Genomic DNA, 15688 nt, shown 5'->3' with positions numbered 1-15688 from the left:
AAAGATAAGGAAGTCCACTGATTTACTTTTGACATAGACCATGTCCTGGTTTTGATATTTAAGTAACAGAATATTAAACCCTATCATGTATCAGTTTGTTAAACCAGAATGTGTTTTCTACCAAACAGAAAGAGGAAAGCAATTGATAAGACACTTAAAATAACCTGTTTTAACTTAAAAATACATATCTTTGAGGTTAAGTAAAGACAATATAATTTAACACTATGATAAAATATATACCAATATTTTATTATTTAACCAAGATCATGGTAAGCAGGGAGTTAACTGTTTGGTTATGCACATAATTTATGGTTGACCATAAATGGTCATCATGATGATCAATTAGTTGGCTAAAGAGGTATTAACAAATGTCCACAGACTATGCTAATTTCAGTTAAAAAAAATCAGATGTCAAAAATCTTATGACAGCAATTTATGTCACTGTTGTTTCGCACTCCTCTAACATAGTCTGTCTCATTATTTGACTAATAAAACAGACCAGACTAGTGACCTTGTGCAAACAGGGTTAGAAGAAAACCTCTTGTTCTCTGAAATGCATTTCTTGAAAGTACCACATCCGTTTTTGCTCATTTCTCCAGACTTAATCTATTCTGATGAAAAGGCAACAGTTGACTACCTACCTTTCAGTAAGAAAAACAATACAAACCAAATCAGTTAACACATACCCACCTGAAATATTTCATTGATATCCACTGGGAGAGCGAGGCCAATGTAATCATCAGAGCTACCATAGGTAGCATTAGAAACCATGGAGCGAACAGAAGAGGAACGCTGAAGTGTGTTTTGGTTAATAGGACTTAATAAATCTTCTTTATCTAACGAAGCATAACTTAAAGCTTTCATGAACCTGCAACGTGGAAACAATAAATCACAATTTTAGTAACTCTCCCATTCAGGCACATTAAAAGTAAGACTATCCCTATCACCACATTGTAGATCTCAGAGCTTGTTACAACAAATTACAGCTACAGGCTCATTGCTTTTTCTGCCTCATATTGCATAGTTTGGCAGTTCCTAGAGTAAAAATTTCTTCTTTGTAATTCCTAGTACAGGAATTCAAGCTAATTTTCTCCAAGTTTACAGGCTTTGAATATTGACAGCCCATACGGAGGCAGTAAAGATTTAGGCTTTTAAACTCCTAACTGCCTCATTTTAAAATGTACCTATACACTGAACATCATTTCCTGGATATTCACAAACTGTGAGCTGAGCAGGCACATCCCTGCAAAGGTAGGCCTTGAGCCTACCAGCAATGCGTGCAGGGAATATTTTTTCCCTGTACTCCAAAGGTGCCACCACCAGGTCACTGAAGCATGGAGGAAGTATTTGCTCAACATGAATGCACAAAGAACAAACCTAAACCTACACAGTGAGCAGAGGTGACTGCGAAAAATACCTCGAAGAATGAATAAAGAAAGAGGTTGGGAAAACAAGACAGGAGAAAAGAAGCAGGAGAACAAGTTCTCAGTGCTGATCAGAGCCCCAGTAATGGAAACTTCACATCTGGCCATCTTGTCATTTTACTTCTCATCAAAGATACAAAACTATAAACGTTTTCTGCTAATCAGATGGTAATGTAGATGGTCTATATGCAGTGGATTAAAGCTTTTCAATAACAAGACATACATCAGCAACAGTAAATTTTTATTGCAAATTATTATATATTGGAACGTAAAGTTACCATTTGCTTTCTTTTTTGCCTTCAAAATAGTTTTCTATCAATTTTTTGGTTTAGATGGGCAATAAAAAGTCTTCTTATTCCTAACAGACTAGCAGTCTTATATTTAGATAAAATTAAATTATCAAAATTTGATCAGGTAAGGTTCAAAAAATTATTAAGCAATAAAAATGCACGAAACAACTTCCAGGATATCAACAGTTTTCTTACTTATTCAGACCACTGCTAATTACAGTAGCAGTGGATTTCCAATAACAGTCAAGCCATACTTCAGAAAGAGAGGGAAAAGGTCTCAAGTTGTGCCAGGGTAAGGTTAGATTGGATATTAAGAAAAATTTTGTCACTGAAAGGGTTGTCAAGAGTTGGAACAGGCTGCCCAGGGAAGCAGCTGAGTCACCATCAACACATTTAAAAGGCATGTAGATGTGGCCCTTAAAGACATGGTTTAACGGTGGACTTGGCAGTGCTCTGTTAGTAGCTGGACTCAAAGGACTTTTCCCACCTAAAGATTGTATAAACTTAAAAAGTTACCAATTGCATTAATTATTTCATAATAAAACATGCTACAATGACTCTCAAAATTAAAGATAGAAGTATTAATCCTAAACATTTGTCCCTGCTTTTCTTAGAAAAGCTAACAGATGTATCATCAGTAGCTATAAACATCACTAAGTTTTCATGAGGGAATGTCTGGAGGTGATAGGATGAGAGCCCTATCAGGATTCGAGACATGCTCATTAACATTTTTGTTGGTCTCTAAAGTCAAAGGTGGGAAATTCAGCCTCACAAAACAATTCATGCAAATAAAAAGGCTTTTTAACCTTCTGAATGAAAAGAACAACTAAAATCATCACAAAAATACATCTATCGCTGCTAGTTGCTACTAACACATAAATCTGCCAATAAACCATAAATGAAAGTTTTCTGAAGACTGACAGAAATAGCTTTGACAGATAAAAAGAACAGTATATTTCTTTCTAATTTATTATTTAAACAGCAGTTAAGGACAATTTTAGTGGGAAATAGTAAACTTACTCTGAAATGATTAGTAAACATAATCTGAAATTATAAGAATTATTCAGCAGTGAACCTGAACTGTAAGCACTAAGAAAAACACATGTACTGGTTACACTGCAGTCCTTCCAATCAATTATATTAGTAACCAACACAATTTGAAAATCTCTTTTAGCATGTATGTCTGCAATTATTTAACCTTCTGAGTGATATGAGCACTCCAGATATTTCAGTTCAGTATTAAACAGGTCAGCCAAATCCTTGAGCCTATCCACTGATACAAGAGAACATGAACAGCTAAGCACTAGGGATATTGTCAGTATGACACTGCATGCAGAGTCTCTGTATGAAAGTCCACTGCTGCAAGGCTGCTCTGCACATCAAGGGCATGACTACAAGGAATGGTACAATACTATTTACAGCCCTAACAGAACATGTACCACCACTGAAACGACACTGATTTGTTCCTGCACTAGCACAGGAAGCCAGTGACAGAGCAAGGAACAGCACTTCCAATTTCCAGGATAGCACAGGTTAACTACTGAATCATTCTTAATTTACACTCATGTCTAGTTCTAACTTAGCTGCACAAAGGGAGAAGAAATTATCTTTTACAGCATCTTTTCAGAACGATGTGAAAATATCAACAAATGAATGTTGCTCTTTATCAGGCCAAAAATGCAGAGCAATCATCAGGCAGTGTATATACACTCATCTGGGTATGAGGAATGCAGCTCAGGAACTGGGCATTTGTGCAGTAAGCAGACGATGCATATACTGGTAGCCTCTCTGACTTCTCTCATCTGAGAGATGATGTTAAGGGAAGAACCGAGACAGAAAGTGTCTCTTCCTTTTAAACAGTAGTGTGAAAATCCAACACACTACATAAAAGATGATGTGAAAGGAAAAATCTGATACAAGGCCTTTTAAGAGAAAGTTGTTAAGCACTAACTGTCGCAGCTCAGAACAGTGTCAATGTCAAGAGCCAGACATCTTATGTAACTCTCTAATTAGTCTTCAGAACATCTAATATTGCTCAAAAATAAAGAGGTGACACTGCCACCTAAAAATAAATGCTATGAGTAAAATCTTCGCTCTGTTGTAGCTAAGAAGCCAAACTGACATTCCTATCAGTGGTACCAGTATCTCATCACTGGTCTCAATGCCACAGTGAACACAAATATAGCATACTGGCAGGAGTCCCTGTCCTAAAACCTCACCCAATGACATTGAGAAAATTCACTTCTAAAATACAGCTCTGACTTCATGGGCAATTTGGTGTGTTTGCAACTTTAACAGTAAAATTGCGTTTTTGCATTATGAAAAATAAAACAGGAAGGAAATGTGACAGATAAAAGGAAACATCTTCTTTTGTCACAACGGCATTAGAGGGGCTAAGCCAGGTTTCTCTGACAGTACTTACAAAGTTGATCATTATTCTTCTCTTATATTATTCTACTAATACTGGTACCGCTTTCAGTGGAACTAGGAATCACCTTGCAACAATTGCCCCTTTTAGGCGCAGACAGGAAGAAGCATTAGAAAGATATTTTTCTGATTTAACTGATTCTTTCAGCACTGAAGTAAGAAATGAGCACATAATAATCTCTTACCGGCTTGGGGTTAACCGAGAATCCAGGCTGCCAGACTTCATGGTAATAGTGTCAGTAAACAGCACGTCTTTTGCTGGAGATGCCAGGGCTTCTGAGTGAGACAGTGAGGGATGCATCCTCTGCTGCTGTAGGCGCTTTAGTGTAGCATAGCCAAAGGCATCTCGAGAACTCGTGTAGCTGAAGTTATAATCAGCAAGACTTTTTATCGTAGCAAGTGAAGGAGCTTTAAGAGACTGGGCTCTTCGGGGAAGGGTATGAGAAGAGCCTGGTGGTACCAGGGATACAGAGTTGGATTTTGAGAGGGGCAGGTGGTTAGGCTGTGGTGTTGAACAGTGACTTGGTTTAACTGTTTTTGTGCTTACCACAGTACTCAAACTTCCACAGTCAGTATCTACATTTGTAGTGTCCACACCTACAGTCTCCCTTGAAGGGCTGGAGCTCATTGAGCTTATGCCACTTGTTGTGGTATCTGTATTAAAACTTAAGCTACGACTCTTGAAATGTGTTTGTGTAGTACCATCTCCTATCAGCCTTTCTTTACTTGTGTTTTCCCGATGAATTTCATTTCCAAGACCTTTTGGCAGCTTCAGATCATTCTCTCCAATACTTGGGGTACTATCAGTGTCTTCCACGTGTTTACTTCCAACAAAAGAAGTTTCTAATCGTAAAGTCTGGATTTTTGGAACTCTGAAAACAGGGTTGAACTCTTCCCCAGCAGGAAAGTCTATGCTACCACTAGGTTCTGTTACTGTACGATTTCGCCTCAGGCCTGATTTACTGTCAGATGATGTCAGCTTTCCTCCTTTTGGATCACTGCTACTTCTGTGTTTTTTATTAGGTAGAGTAAGAGAGTTTAGAATGCGATTTTTCACAAGTCTGCTAGAAGAGAAAAAAGGAAAGGGACTACGGTCTTTGTCCTTTGAAGGTCCAGGTCTGTCATAAAATATTTGTTCTGCATCTTCAGTAATATCTAGAAAGAAAGTACTGGTGGAAGTACTACCAAAACGGTCATCCTCCATGATGAACATACCTGAAATTATACGAGACTTTGTCACTGAAAATGGACATTCCTTCAGAGTGTAGAAACTATGCTGCAAAATAGGAAGCCTTTCTACAGAAGCTAAAGTGTGAATCTATGCAATTTACAGCAACATTAATTCATAATTTTTTTCTGCAGAACGCAGTGCAAATTAATTAACTTGAGGAGTATCTGAGGTGAAGGTCTCATTGTTTCAAAAGAAAAGCCACACCATTGTATTTCAGTGCAAATATCCACCTACTGGGATTCAATCAAAGCACTCCTTTCATGGTATCTAAATATGGTACACTTCTGGATTTAAATTCCAGCTACATATAGCAAAAATAAAATGCATTAGATACTCAAAATACCCAAAGATTTAAATACAATGTTTTGTGTGTGTGTATGTATGTACATCCAGAGAATACATGAATCTATTTTCTAAAATACTCCTTTGGCTACAACCAAGTGTATCTTTATACCTAAGCACAGAGTTTTCTGCAGCATATTACGGGAAACTCACAAGACTTGACATAAAAAATTAGTAACTTACCCTAATGTTAAAATTTATTTCTTCTACACTAAATGTGAAGTTAAGACATTCTTTAATCCCTCTCACTTGTCTGCATCTCTCTGAATGCACATAACTGTCCTCTTACTTGCACTCTTATTATTGTACTATCACCTTTACACCATTTGTCTGAACCTCATCCTCCCAGAAGGTTGGTAAGGACACCAAAATACCATTTTGTCGTGGTTTGGGGCTTTTTTCCATTTGTTTGCTTTTCTTTTGTTCGCTTGTCTTGGTGTTTTGGTTACTTACTTGAAGGAGCAGATTCGCTTTCACTGTTGTGCCTAGAACTGGTGGACTCAGAGTTCAAGCTAAGAGTGCTGGGTATAGAAGAAAGTTCATTGCAGAGCTGCTCCATGTCATCAGGGACCACCGGCCAAGGCTGTCTACGACTGTGTCTCACTGCATCCCAGTTGTGATGCTTCAAAATGTCACATCCTTGTTTAGTTTTGGCTATTAGACCAAGCACGTAGACACAGGTTCTGTATTTAACGTATATATAGAAAAAAGAGCAACAATAATAGCATCTAATTTAACTAATCTTATTTCTCTTTTCAAAGGAAAGTTTCAAAACAATTCAGCAGAAACTTCACAAAATTGTCAACTAGTATATTGTTAATTTTTTATTTGTAAACCAATGGAAGCTTAAGAAATGCATTGAAGTATCTGAGAACAATACAGTATTCAAAAATAAAAATTAATTCTCACAAGAGCTGTGTTACATAAAGTAGAAAAGTACCTTTTGAAAAAAAGGACAAACACTACTGCAGTAGCAGTATTAGGAAAAATATCATCTATTTATGCTTTTAAAGATTCAAAAAGATGTTCAATAAAAATAATGGAATGATAAATTGATTTTCAAAGAGATAAGTGCAATTTTTTTTTTTTAAAGAAGAGTAGTATGCATCTTTTCTCGTAGGTTTAATTTGCTAACTGCATTTTCTTGCAAACTTCTTACACAATTCTACTATTGCATCAAACTGAGATTGATAGTTAATCATCAGTGATCTTTAACAGGTGGTTTCCAAAAAAGTACAAAGGTAAATTCATGTATATGGGGTAAAGCTATTTGAAAACTGATGGCAACTACCATCTGGAAATTTTATGTATAAATCAGATACACATACCCTCTAACAGAGAGAACCTCACAATGTTGAGCAAGCGCCATTATATCCGGAATTACATTCTCCTCTTGAAGCAAGTTAAGACCCCAGTTTGATGACCCAATGTTGCCCTGGAATAAAATTCGTCAAGTAAGTTTTGATCTTGATCTGATCTGCAGCACTGTCAGTGTAAAACTTCTGACATTTTTGTTTGTTGAGAGAGCTTCAAACCACATCTTCTCAAAGCAATTACGAGATCTGAGCACCCTGTCTGCATCTCCTAGTTGTGCAAATCCAAAAAAAGGACTCAGCACACTAACCTATAATACCTAAAAAAGCCTACAGTTAAAACTACTATGTATTCCTCACTTCTACTGCAGCCTGCAGTATGATCCTGGTTTATTCATTTTATATTCCTCTTACATAGGCATTTTATTACAACAAAGAAGCAGACAAACAGTTGAGAACAGTTTAGAAGTGCAGCTTGGATTCACACCAACACTAGGTTTTTGCCTAGTCCAACTACCAGGGGTGTCATGACCACCTACATTCTCACGCATCAACACTGGTAGACAATTTTCTTCCGGAAGTATGAGAGACTACCACAGTGAATACATTGAAATTAGCCCACAGCAACCTGTAACTACTTGTAAATCCATACTAATATTGTTGTTACATATGGCAGTGTGGAGGGTTTTTTGTTAAAAAGAATTTGTTAAAAAGAAAAAGTGACTATTAAAAAACTCAGAACAAAGTAGGTGCAGTGAACTACTTTTAACTTGAAGTCCAGTTATGGTACAGAATTCCACCTTGAAAAAATCACATACTTTTGGACAAAAACCCTAATTCATTATTTATATGGCATTTTGTTTGGTTATTTCAGAATCACGAGTCGTAACTAAACAACTGCAAAAGGTTTGTAAATCTGTTACTAACCAAAGCCCAAAGGGCTGCTTTCAGCTGCTTAATTCCTTCCCATTTATCCAGCATTGGGGACCGAACAGTGTAACTCAGATCTGTAACAATACTCTGAAGGAGAAAAACAGAAGAAAAAAATTAAGTTGAAAATGAAAAGGAGACCTCAGTCAAACAGGTTTTCTTGCATTTATAGTAAAAGTTTGAGCACTTATTTAAAGTATGTACTCCAAGATGAACAGCGGTAATTCTGGAATTATAACCATAAATGAACAGACATGATAATGCAAGAACTTGAAAATCTAAGTGAAATCACTGACTGTATGAAATTATTTCAGATTATATAAAGACAGAAGATTAGTCAAACCAACACACTGGAATATATACATTTTCTCTTGAACTTTTCAATTATCATAATCAAACCCACTTTAAAAGTGAATTTAAGCAATTATGGAGCGGTTTAAGGTTTTTCTTTTTATATTTTCAGAATATTCAAAAGATTTTATTCCCTCACCTCCACATTTTTGTATGCTTAAAAGGATAGGTACAGTTTTAATGCAGGTATATTTGTCAATATACAATTCACAGAGACTGACAAATTTTTTTCTATTTATGGATTACTTTCCATTCTAAGATTTTGCCAGTCATTTTAAGAAAAATGTTACAAGGTATTTTGCTGGTATTTCAACACCAGGAGGGAATTTTACATGAGATTAAATGGCAAATACTTTCATAACTTAATCAACAACAACACAACTTATTTTGCAATGACTGTTTAAATGCCATCTCTTTCAAGACCTATTTAAAAAGGGTTACAGTGATCTTTTTAAATATTTCAAGTTATAAACAATTATTATCCTCACCTGAGACTCCAATAAATGGCATCCTGTCTTATGGTGCACCAGTTGGCCATAAAGGTGAACTGGCAGGTATACATGTGGTCGTTGTAATCTGGTAGAAAGAGAAATCATATGTAAGTTTACGAGCATTTCTAATATTTTCTTTTAAAATAAATTATGCTGCAGTGTAATGCAATGAGTTACTCTTCATGTTTCTCAAATGAAGAGAATTCTTTGGAGGCATTTACAAAGGAATGGACTATTTTGAATGCAAGGAACCTACAATGATCATTCCAAGCCCATGCTTGACTACTTCAGGGCTGACCAAAAGTTAAAACCTGTTATTAAGGGCACTGTCCAAAAGCCTCTTGAACACTGACACTTAGGGCATCAACCACCCCTCTAGGAAGCCTGTTCCACTATGTGACTACTCACAAGCCTTGTGATAAAGAAATCATTCCTTATGTCCACTCTGACCCTTCCCTGGTGCAGCTCTGAACCATTCCCATGAATCCTGTCACTGGATACCATGGAGATCAGCATCTCCCTCTCCCTTCCCCTCCTCGTAAAGTTGCAGAGAGCAATGAGATCATCCCTCAGCCTTCTTTTCTCCAAAGTTAACATATGCCTTTCAATAATTTTCAGTGTAACCTTCTCCATAATTTTTCCAGGAAACGAGTTTAGACTAATAGGTCTTCAGTTTTCTGGGTCTTCCCTTATGCCCTTCGTGCAAACTGGAATAACAATTTCTAGTCAGAAGGGACCTCCCCAGGCTTCCAAGACCTTTGGTAGCTGATACAGCTGGGTCCTGCCACAACATCAACTAGCTCCCTCAGTACCTTGGAAGAAATCCCATCAGGCCTCATGACTTTGTGAACATTCAGCTGATAAAGCTGGTCCCTTACAATTTTAGTGTCCACAAATGGAAGTTACAATTCCCATCCCTACAAGTCAGGTAACCATCTTCAAAAATTATTGATCCAATGTTTTCTTCTGACCTACTCTTGCCACTAATGCATTTAAAAAAGCCTTTCTCATCGTATGACAGAACACTGGCCAGTTTCAGTCCTGAATGAGCTTTGGCCTTTTGTGCCTTCCCTTTAGTGCCTGCTTACGTGAATCACAGCTTTATAATCTTTCTGAGAAGCCTGACCTTGTTTCCAGAGATCATATAATTTTCTTTTCCTCTTGAACTCCATGAGGAGTTCCTTGTTCAGCCAAGGTGATCTTCTGCCCCACTTGATTCACTTACAACATAATGGGATTGCCTGCTCCTGTGCTTCTAAAATGCACTTCTTAGAGAGATCAGCACTCATGGAGTCCTGGGCCCTCAAAAGGGTACTCTGCTAAATAGCTCTCTTGAAGTTCCAGGCAGTAACTCTGCTGTCCTTTTTTTCACTACACTGAAAACTCTCAACTCAGCCATGACACGATCACTGTGGCCAAGACCATCACATCTCCCACAAGTCCTCCTGTATTCACAAACAGCAAATCTAGCAGGGCATCTTTCCTACCTGGCTCACTAAGTACCTGTGACAAGAAGGTATCTACTACAGACTTTGAGAATTTCCAAGCTTGCTTGTTACTGCAGTATGATATTCACAGTTGATGCCTGGGGAGTTAAGTCTTCTGTAAGAAGCCCATGAGAACAAGATCCAGAAATTTCTCCTAACTGCCTACTGAATGACTCATCACTGCTGACATCCTGGCTGAGCAATCAATAGGAGACACCCACTACATCTCCTTTATTTCCCTTAATCCTACCCAGAGGCTCTCAAACACATCACCACTAATTGTATAATCAGACCTCTTCCTTATGTATAGAGTGATGCATCCACCTGCTCTGTACCCAGCGTATCCCTCCTGAACCACTTGTAGCCTACCATCCCAGCACTCCAATCATGGGGCTCATTCCACCAAGCCTTGCTAATACCAGTGATATTAAAGCTCTGGGAACTGACCAACACTTCCAGTTCATCCTGTTTGTTTCTTCTACCGTGTTGTAGAAGCATTTCAGATAAGCTCCTGAGACCTCTGTGTTCCCAGGAGCAGTGTAAACTGAAACCCTGTTGGTATGCCCTTCCCTCATACGTTCTAGTTTACAGCTTCCTTGATCAGTCCCACCAGCTTATGCCTCAAGACCCACTTTCCCCAAGTTACCTTTGGTTGCTCCGACGAACATAGTTATCACCATCAACAGGTTTGCGATATGTTGTAAGTGCTTCATTAAGTTGTTCTTCAATCAGTTCAACATACTTTAGGTTATATTCCTATAAGAAGGCAGACGAATGTTGATACAATACATATAGTGGTTTATGGTCTCCTAGCATGATACTTTATAAGAAAGAAATAATTCAACTGCCCTTTAAGGCTGGCTGAATTCTTTTATAATTTGAAGGTGGGGCTCACCAAAATTAATGCACTTCATACATACAATGAATTTGCAGAGTCAACAATTGATTCTGTAACCATTACAGCGAATTTGTTAAAAAAAGGAAGGAAATACTTCACATCTAACAAACTCAAACAATCTCTTCAGCACTCCTTGAGAAGTGACAGTTAAACTAGTTAAAAAATTGCCCACAGGAATGAGACCAATCACTTATAATCGATTACAAAAGCAAAGTAATGTCTCGAGAGTTTTACTCAAGTTATGGCAACTATGAATTTTTAATGGTCTTGTGTTCCTCTTTACTTCCTAACAGAATAAACTAATTCTATCTTCGTGAGCTCTACATTTAACTACAATTAGCAATAACCAGAGGTAATAGGTATCTTGAAAAGTGGCAATCCTTTGCACACTCCTCTAGATAAGACCTTACAAACCAATCTCTTTTGCAAAGTCACCACACTCTGAAATATTTTCTAAAATATCAAAATTATATAAAGGCCTAGGTAAATCAAAAGCCCACATATACAGAGGAGCTACGGAACTCTAAGTCCCTGTCAACTTTTTTCTTCAGAAACATTAAGTCACTGAGGCAATAAATATATTTGCATTACTGAGGCACATACATTAATATACAATATTTTTAAGGTCTAAACCATATTCACACCATTCCCCCTCCTTATATCAAGCACACTTTCTTCTTAGCATTACCTTTTGCCACTTTTCCATCTGTTTTGTTACATAACCTCTTTCATTTAGATACGAAAAGCCCTTTGGGATAGACAGAAATCTGTAAAATAACATCAGACAGTTACCACTCTAAAAAAAAAAGTCACACAATACGAATAAAAAGCAACATTTATTTGTTTTCACAGAGTGAAGTCAAGTAGCATATTCAACATTTACCTTAGGAGTAGAAGCAAACCCTTGTCTCCAAGATGAGAAAGAGCTGGTTTCATTTGGATAAGGGCATGAAGATTGGCCTAAAATAATTAAGAACACATATGGAGTATTTGAGCACTATGTTATTCTGAAAGCTGCAGTAACTACATCAAACTGCCAGCAATGAAGTAGCAAGTTTTTCACAACAGGAAGTATAAAACAGCACCAAATGTATCCTAATATTATAAATTTTAGGTACCTTTTGTCATTAAATGTATATTACATCACAAAAAATATCATTAACAAAACAGCTGAATTAGTTGCAATTCTTATTTAAAATAGGCATAATCCAGAAGTCTACACTTTTCCTGTCAGTCATACTGCAGTATTTTCATTAAAGGGGTCTATAAACTATTATAAGACCAACAGCGACAACCAAGAAAAGCAACCATGAGTAACTTCTTACATATTTTTACTTTGCTACCAGGGAAAGGGGTGGGGAACAGACTTAAGAGTATCATACCAAAAAGACATTAAAAAGGGAAAGGATGCTCACCTTGTCTTCACATGCCTCATCTAGAATATCAAGTGCCTCAGAAGAAATAGTTTTATTTTTATCATGTAACTGGGTCACCAGTAACTCAATCCCCCAGTTGCTGAAGAACTCTACATTAGCTCTCAGCAATACTCGTAAGTGTTTTGTTGCATACAACCTGCAGCTCTGCAAAGCAAGGAAAATGCTTTCTTGAATGGAAGAAAAACAGTTAATGAAGTCAGTAATTTATAACTTTTACAAAGACATTTCAATTATTGTATCTTGCACCAAGCAGCTGTGATGAACACCTTATCTAACAAAACTACAGATTATTAGAGCTATTTCTATCTTATCAAATAGGAAAATTGAGTGAAATCACAAGTAAATTGGTCACTGCGAGTCTCACTGAAAAGCCCTTATGTGAGAACATCATACAAAGTCATCAGAATTAGCAACAAATATACCTTGCAAGTGGTCAGTGCAATTGCACGCACTTTCAAGTTTGCAATGTTTTGCAAAAGACTTTAAAAAGCAAATATAAGAACCTCTGGGGAACTTATTTTAATAAATTTTTATTTCTTTCCTGAAAATACTCAGTCTTCTAAACTTCTTAGAAACCCTCAAATGTTATTTTCTGTAAAAAGTTTCCCCTACTACTATGAGTTTCTCCAAAGGACAGCATAATGAACAAAGTACCCTGTCAATTTCTGTACTGCTGTTCAAAACTTACTGAATAAACAGCATAAATTGATCAGTTCATCTGTTCAGTGTGGAGAAGAGAAGAGGGGTAAAGACCAGAGAGGGGAAGCCAAGCATTGTCTTTCCAGATGAAGGAAAATCCTGAAATGTTTTTACATTTCATGAGAATGAATAGGAAAACCAGTGCAGATGATCTCTCTTTCCCTCATGCATGAACTACATGAAAAACATAGATAAAGCTCTAATCTGTCAGAAGGTTCTTACTTTTACTATTAAAGGGCTTTGAGACCCCCAGAAATGATGAATCAAGTCAGAAGTCACTGCTCATTGACTACACTCAGCAGAGCATAGATACCAGTACATGGAGGGTAATTCTCCCCCCCCAGCCACCTATAAGGATAAAACTTGAGGTCATGAACAGCAGCACCTGAGGGCACACTGGCTACTCTGCTATTTCTACCATGAACTGGCAGAAAGGCAGCTGAGGCAGCATTAATTTGCTTTAGCATGAGTTACCAAAGCACATCTGAAAGTAGGTTAGGACGTGCTTCTCCTTCACTGATCTGTAAGGATATTGCTCTGCAAATGTTTTTGTTGGACACAGTCACTCTAAAATGCTACTCTCCCCTTGTAATTTCGAATTGACAACAGAAACTAATTTTTATTGTCTGGAGACACTCTCAAGGAATTAAGATTTCTGAAAGAAGCAAGCCTACTGGAGATCAACTTTCTCCCTTACTAAACATAGCTTTTCAGAAATTATGTCAAATCCCATATATTTTCATTGCCTTTAAACAAAATTGAGAAGCCAATTAAAAAAAACCGTAGTCAGTAGTGAGCCTCACCCTCTTCTTCCAGTGAGTCATCCCTTCAACCTAACTATCTTCTTTACTTTTAGACTCCACTGTTTACCTGTAAGAATCATCTTATCTTTGACAGCCTCAGAGAAATATCCTGAATTCCCTTCCCCACCTTCCAAAACACCATGAGATATTTAAAGGTAGCACTTACTTTATTCTCTCTCATATCCACTCAAGAATACATTCTGTCTGTTCAGGTGACAGAAACAACCCCCCTTTAAGTAATGAATGTTCTTTCCTAGTTATATTTCAACTTACAAATTGTCATTTCCCTGACATCAACGCTTGCTTGTCTAATAATGTTACACCTTTAAAATTCAAGAGTTTCCTCTCCCAAGTCCTATTTCGGGGCCAACCCCTCATTCCAGGAGCTACAGCTTCTGCTCAGTTCCACCACGCTGAGTAACCTCACTCATTACTATAGCAATATTTACTACCAGAAGGTCAACCTGCTTGGTATTGCTAGAAATATAGATTTCTGTTTGTCATAACAATGCCTTCACAATAAATTTAGGATGTCCACTGACCTAGACAATAATGTTACACTTAGTTTATGTACAGTGAGACTTTAATCTCATTCACACCCAAGAGAAACCTCTAACTGAATGACTTAATTTCCTAAGCACAAATACAATATAAGGTATGAAGTTCTCAACAAATTCAAAAGCTAGACGAGTAGGAGTTTCATTTCCCAGAATACAAAAATAAAAACCTTTCTGTGTATCTAGTAGCTTAAAAATAAAGTCATACATCTTGAATAACAAAATAAATATCTAATGGCAAATAACAAAGGAACGTAAGTTGAACTGAACTTACATCAGTAGCTGCTGTCAGGATTTTAGAAAGGATGACTCTTGCCAATCCATCTCTGCTATAATCCAGACTAGAAACAGTCAATTTTAACAAGTGATCCTGGTTCTTCAAAGAACAAAGGTTAAGAAGACTGGAGGCATGAAAAGGGAGGAAGAATAAAATTAGTACTTGAATTCACACAAATCTGTTTATTTATTCAAGTAATAATTTAAACTTAAGCACTTTGAATTATCCTTCCATATGAAGTATAACCACAAAAAAGTAAATTATCATAAGAAATGGAGTATCTTTAAACTGTTATAGTTGTAAAGTCAAATGAGGACAAAATAATGCACTGAACTGCAATGGGGTAAACCCCAAACTAACATTTTTTTTTGTAACTGCTCTGTAAAATTTTGTCAGCATAATTAGTGATTATGAATATGAAAATTGTTCATGAAGCCCTGTGAACAATTCTTCATTGTAAAACACTGTGTATAAAGCTTGCCATAAAGTTAGTCCTATTAACTGTCTAGATTTTACTGTAAATCAAGTTTTCTGAAGCCAGTAAAAAGCTTGCTTTCTAATAATCAACAAAACCAATTTGAAAAAAAATGGAGTACATCCAAACACTTGCATTTCTGCTTGTATTTTACTATACTTAAATAAACTGGTATTAGTCACTAGCCAATTCATTCCCAAAGGAAGGTAAGTTTATCTGTACATGAACAAAATTTTGAACTTCACAACTTCACTCAA

At 36.9% G+C, this 15688-nt stretch overlaps 1 protein-coding gene across 2 annotated transcripts in view; it reads right to left on the bottom strand.

Annotated features, from left to right (window-relative positions):
* Positions 1–15688, bottom strand: part of RICTOR (RPTOR independent companion of MTOR complex 2) — a 40231-nt gene that overhangs the window by 10000 nt on the left and 14543 nt on the right. For both annotated transcript variants that reach the window (XM_050328838.1, XM_050328837.1), the window contains 11 exons: positions 14954–15080; positions 12600–12764; positions 12068–12144; positions 11873–11951; positions 10933–11042; positions 8797–8884; positions 7955–8047; positions 7043–7149; positions 6168–6397; positions 4327–5356; positions 691–868 (listed from right to left, as the gene is read on the bottom strand). In XM_050328838.1, the coding sequence (XP_050184795.1) occupies positions 691–868; positions 4327–5356; positions 6168–6397; positions 7043–7149; positions 7955–8047; positions 8797–8884; positions 10933–11042; positions 11873–11951; positions 12068–12144; positions 12600–12764; positions 14954–15080 (2284 nt within the window). The remainder of the gene's footprint in view (positions 1–690; positions 869–4326; positions 5357–6167; positions 6398–7042; positions 7150–7954; positions 8048–8796; positions 8885–10932; positions 11043–11872; positions 11952–12067; positions 12145–12599; positions 12765–14953; positions 15081–15688) is intronic.

This window comes from Myiozetetes cayanensis, unplaced genomic scaffold (assembly GCF_022539395.1).
Source record: "Myiozetetes cayanensis isolate MyiCay16 unplaced genomic scaffold, myiCay2020 scf4, whole genome shotgun sequence".
NCBI lineage: Eukaryota > Metazoa > Chordata > Aves > Passeriformes > Tyrannidae > Myiozetetes > Myiozetetes cayanensis.
The sequence above is the reverse complement of the archived record's forward strand: the minus strand, read 5'-3'. Positions and strand labels throughout refer to the sequence as shown.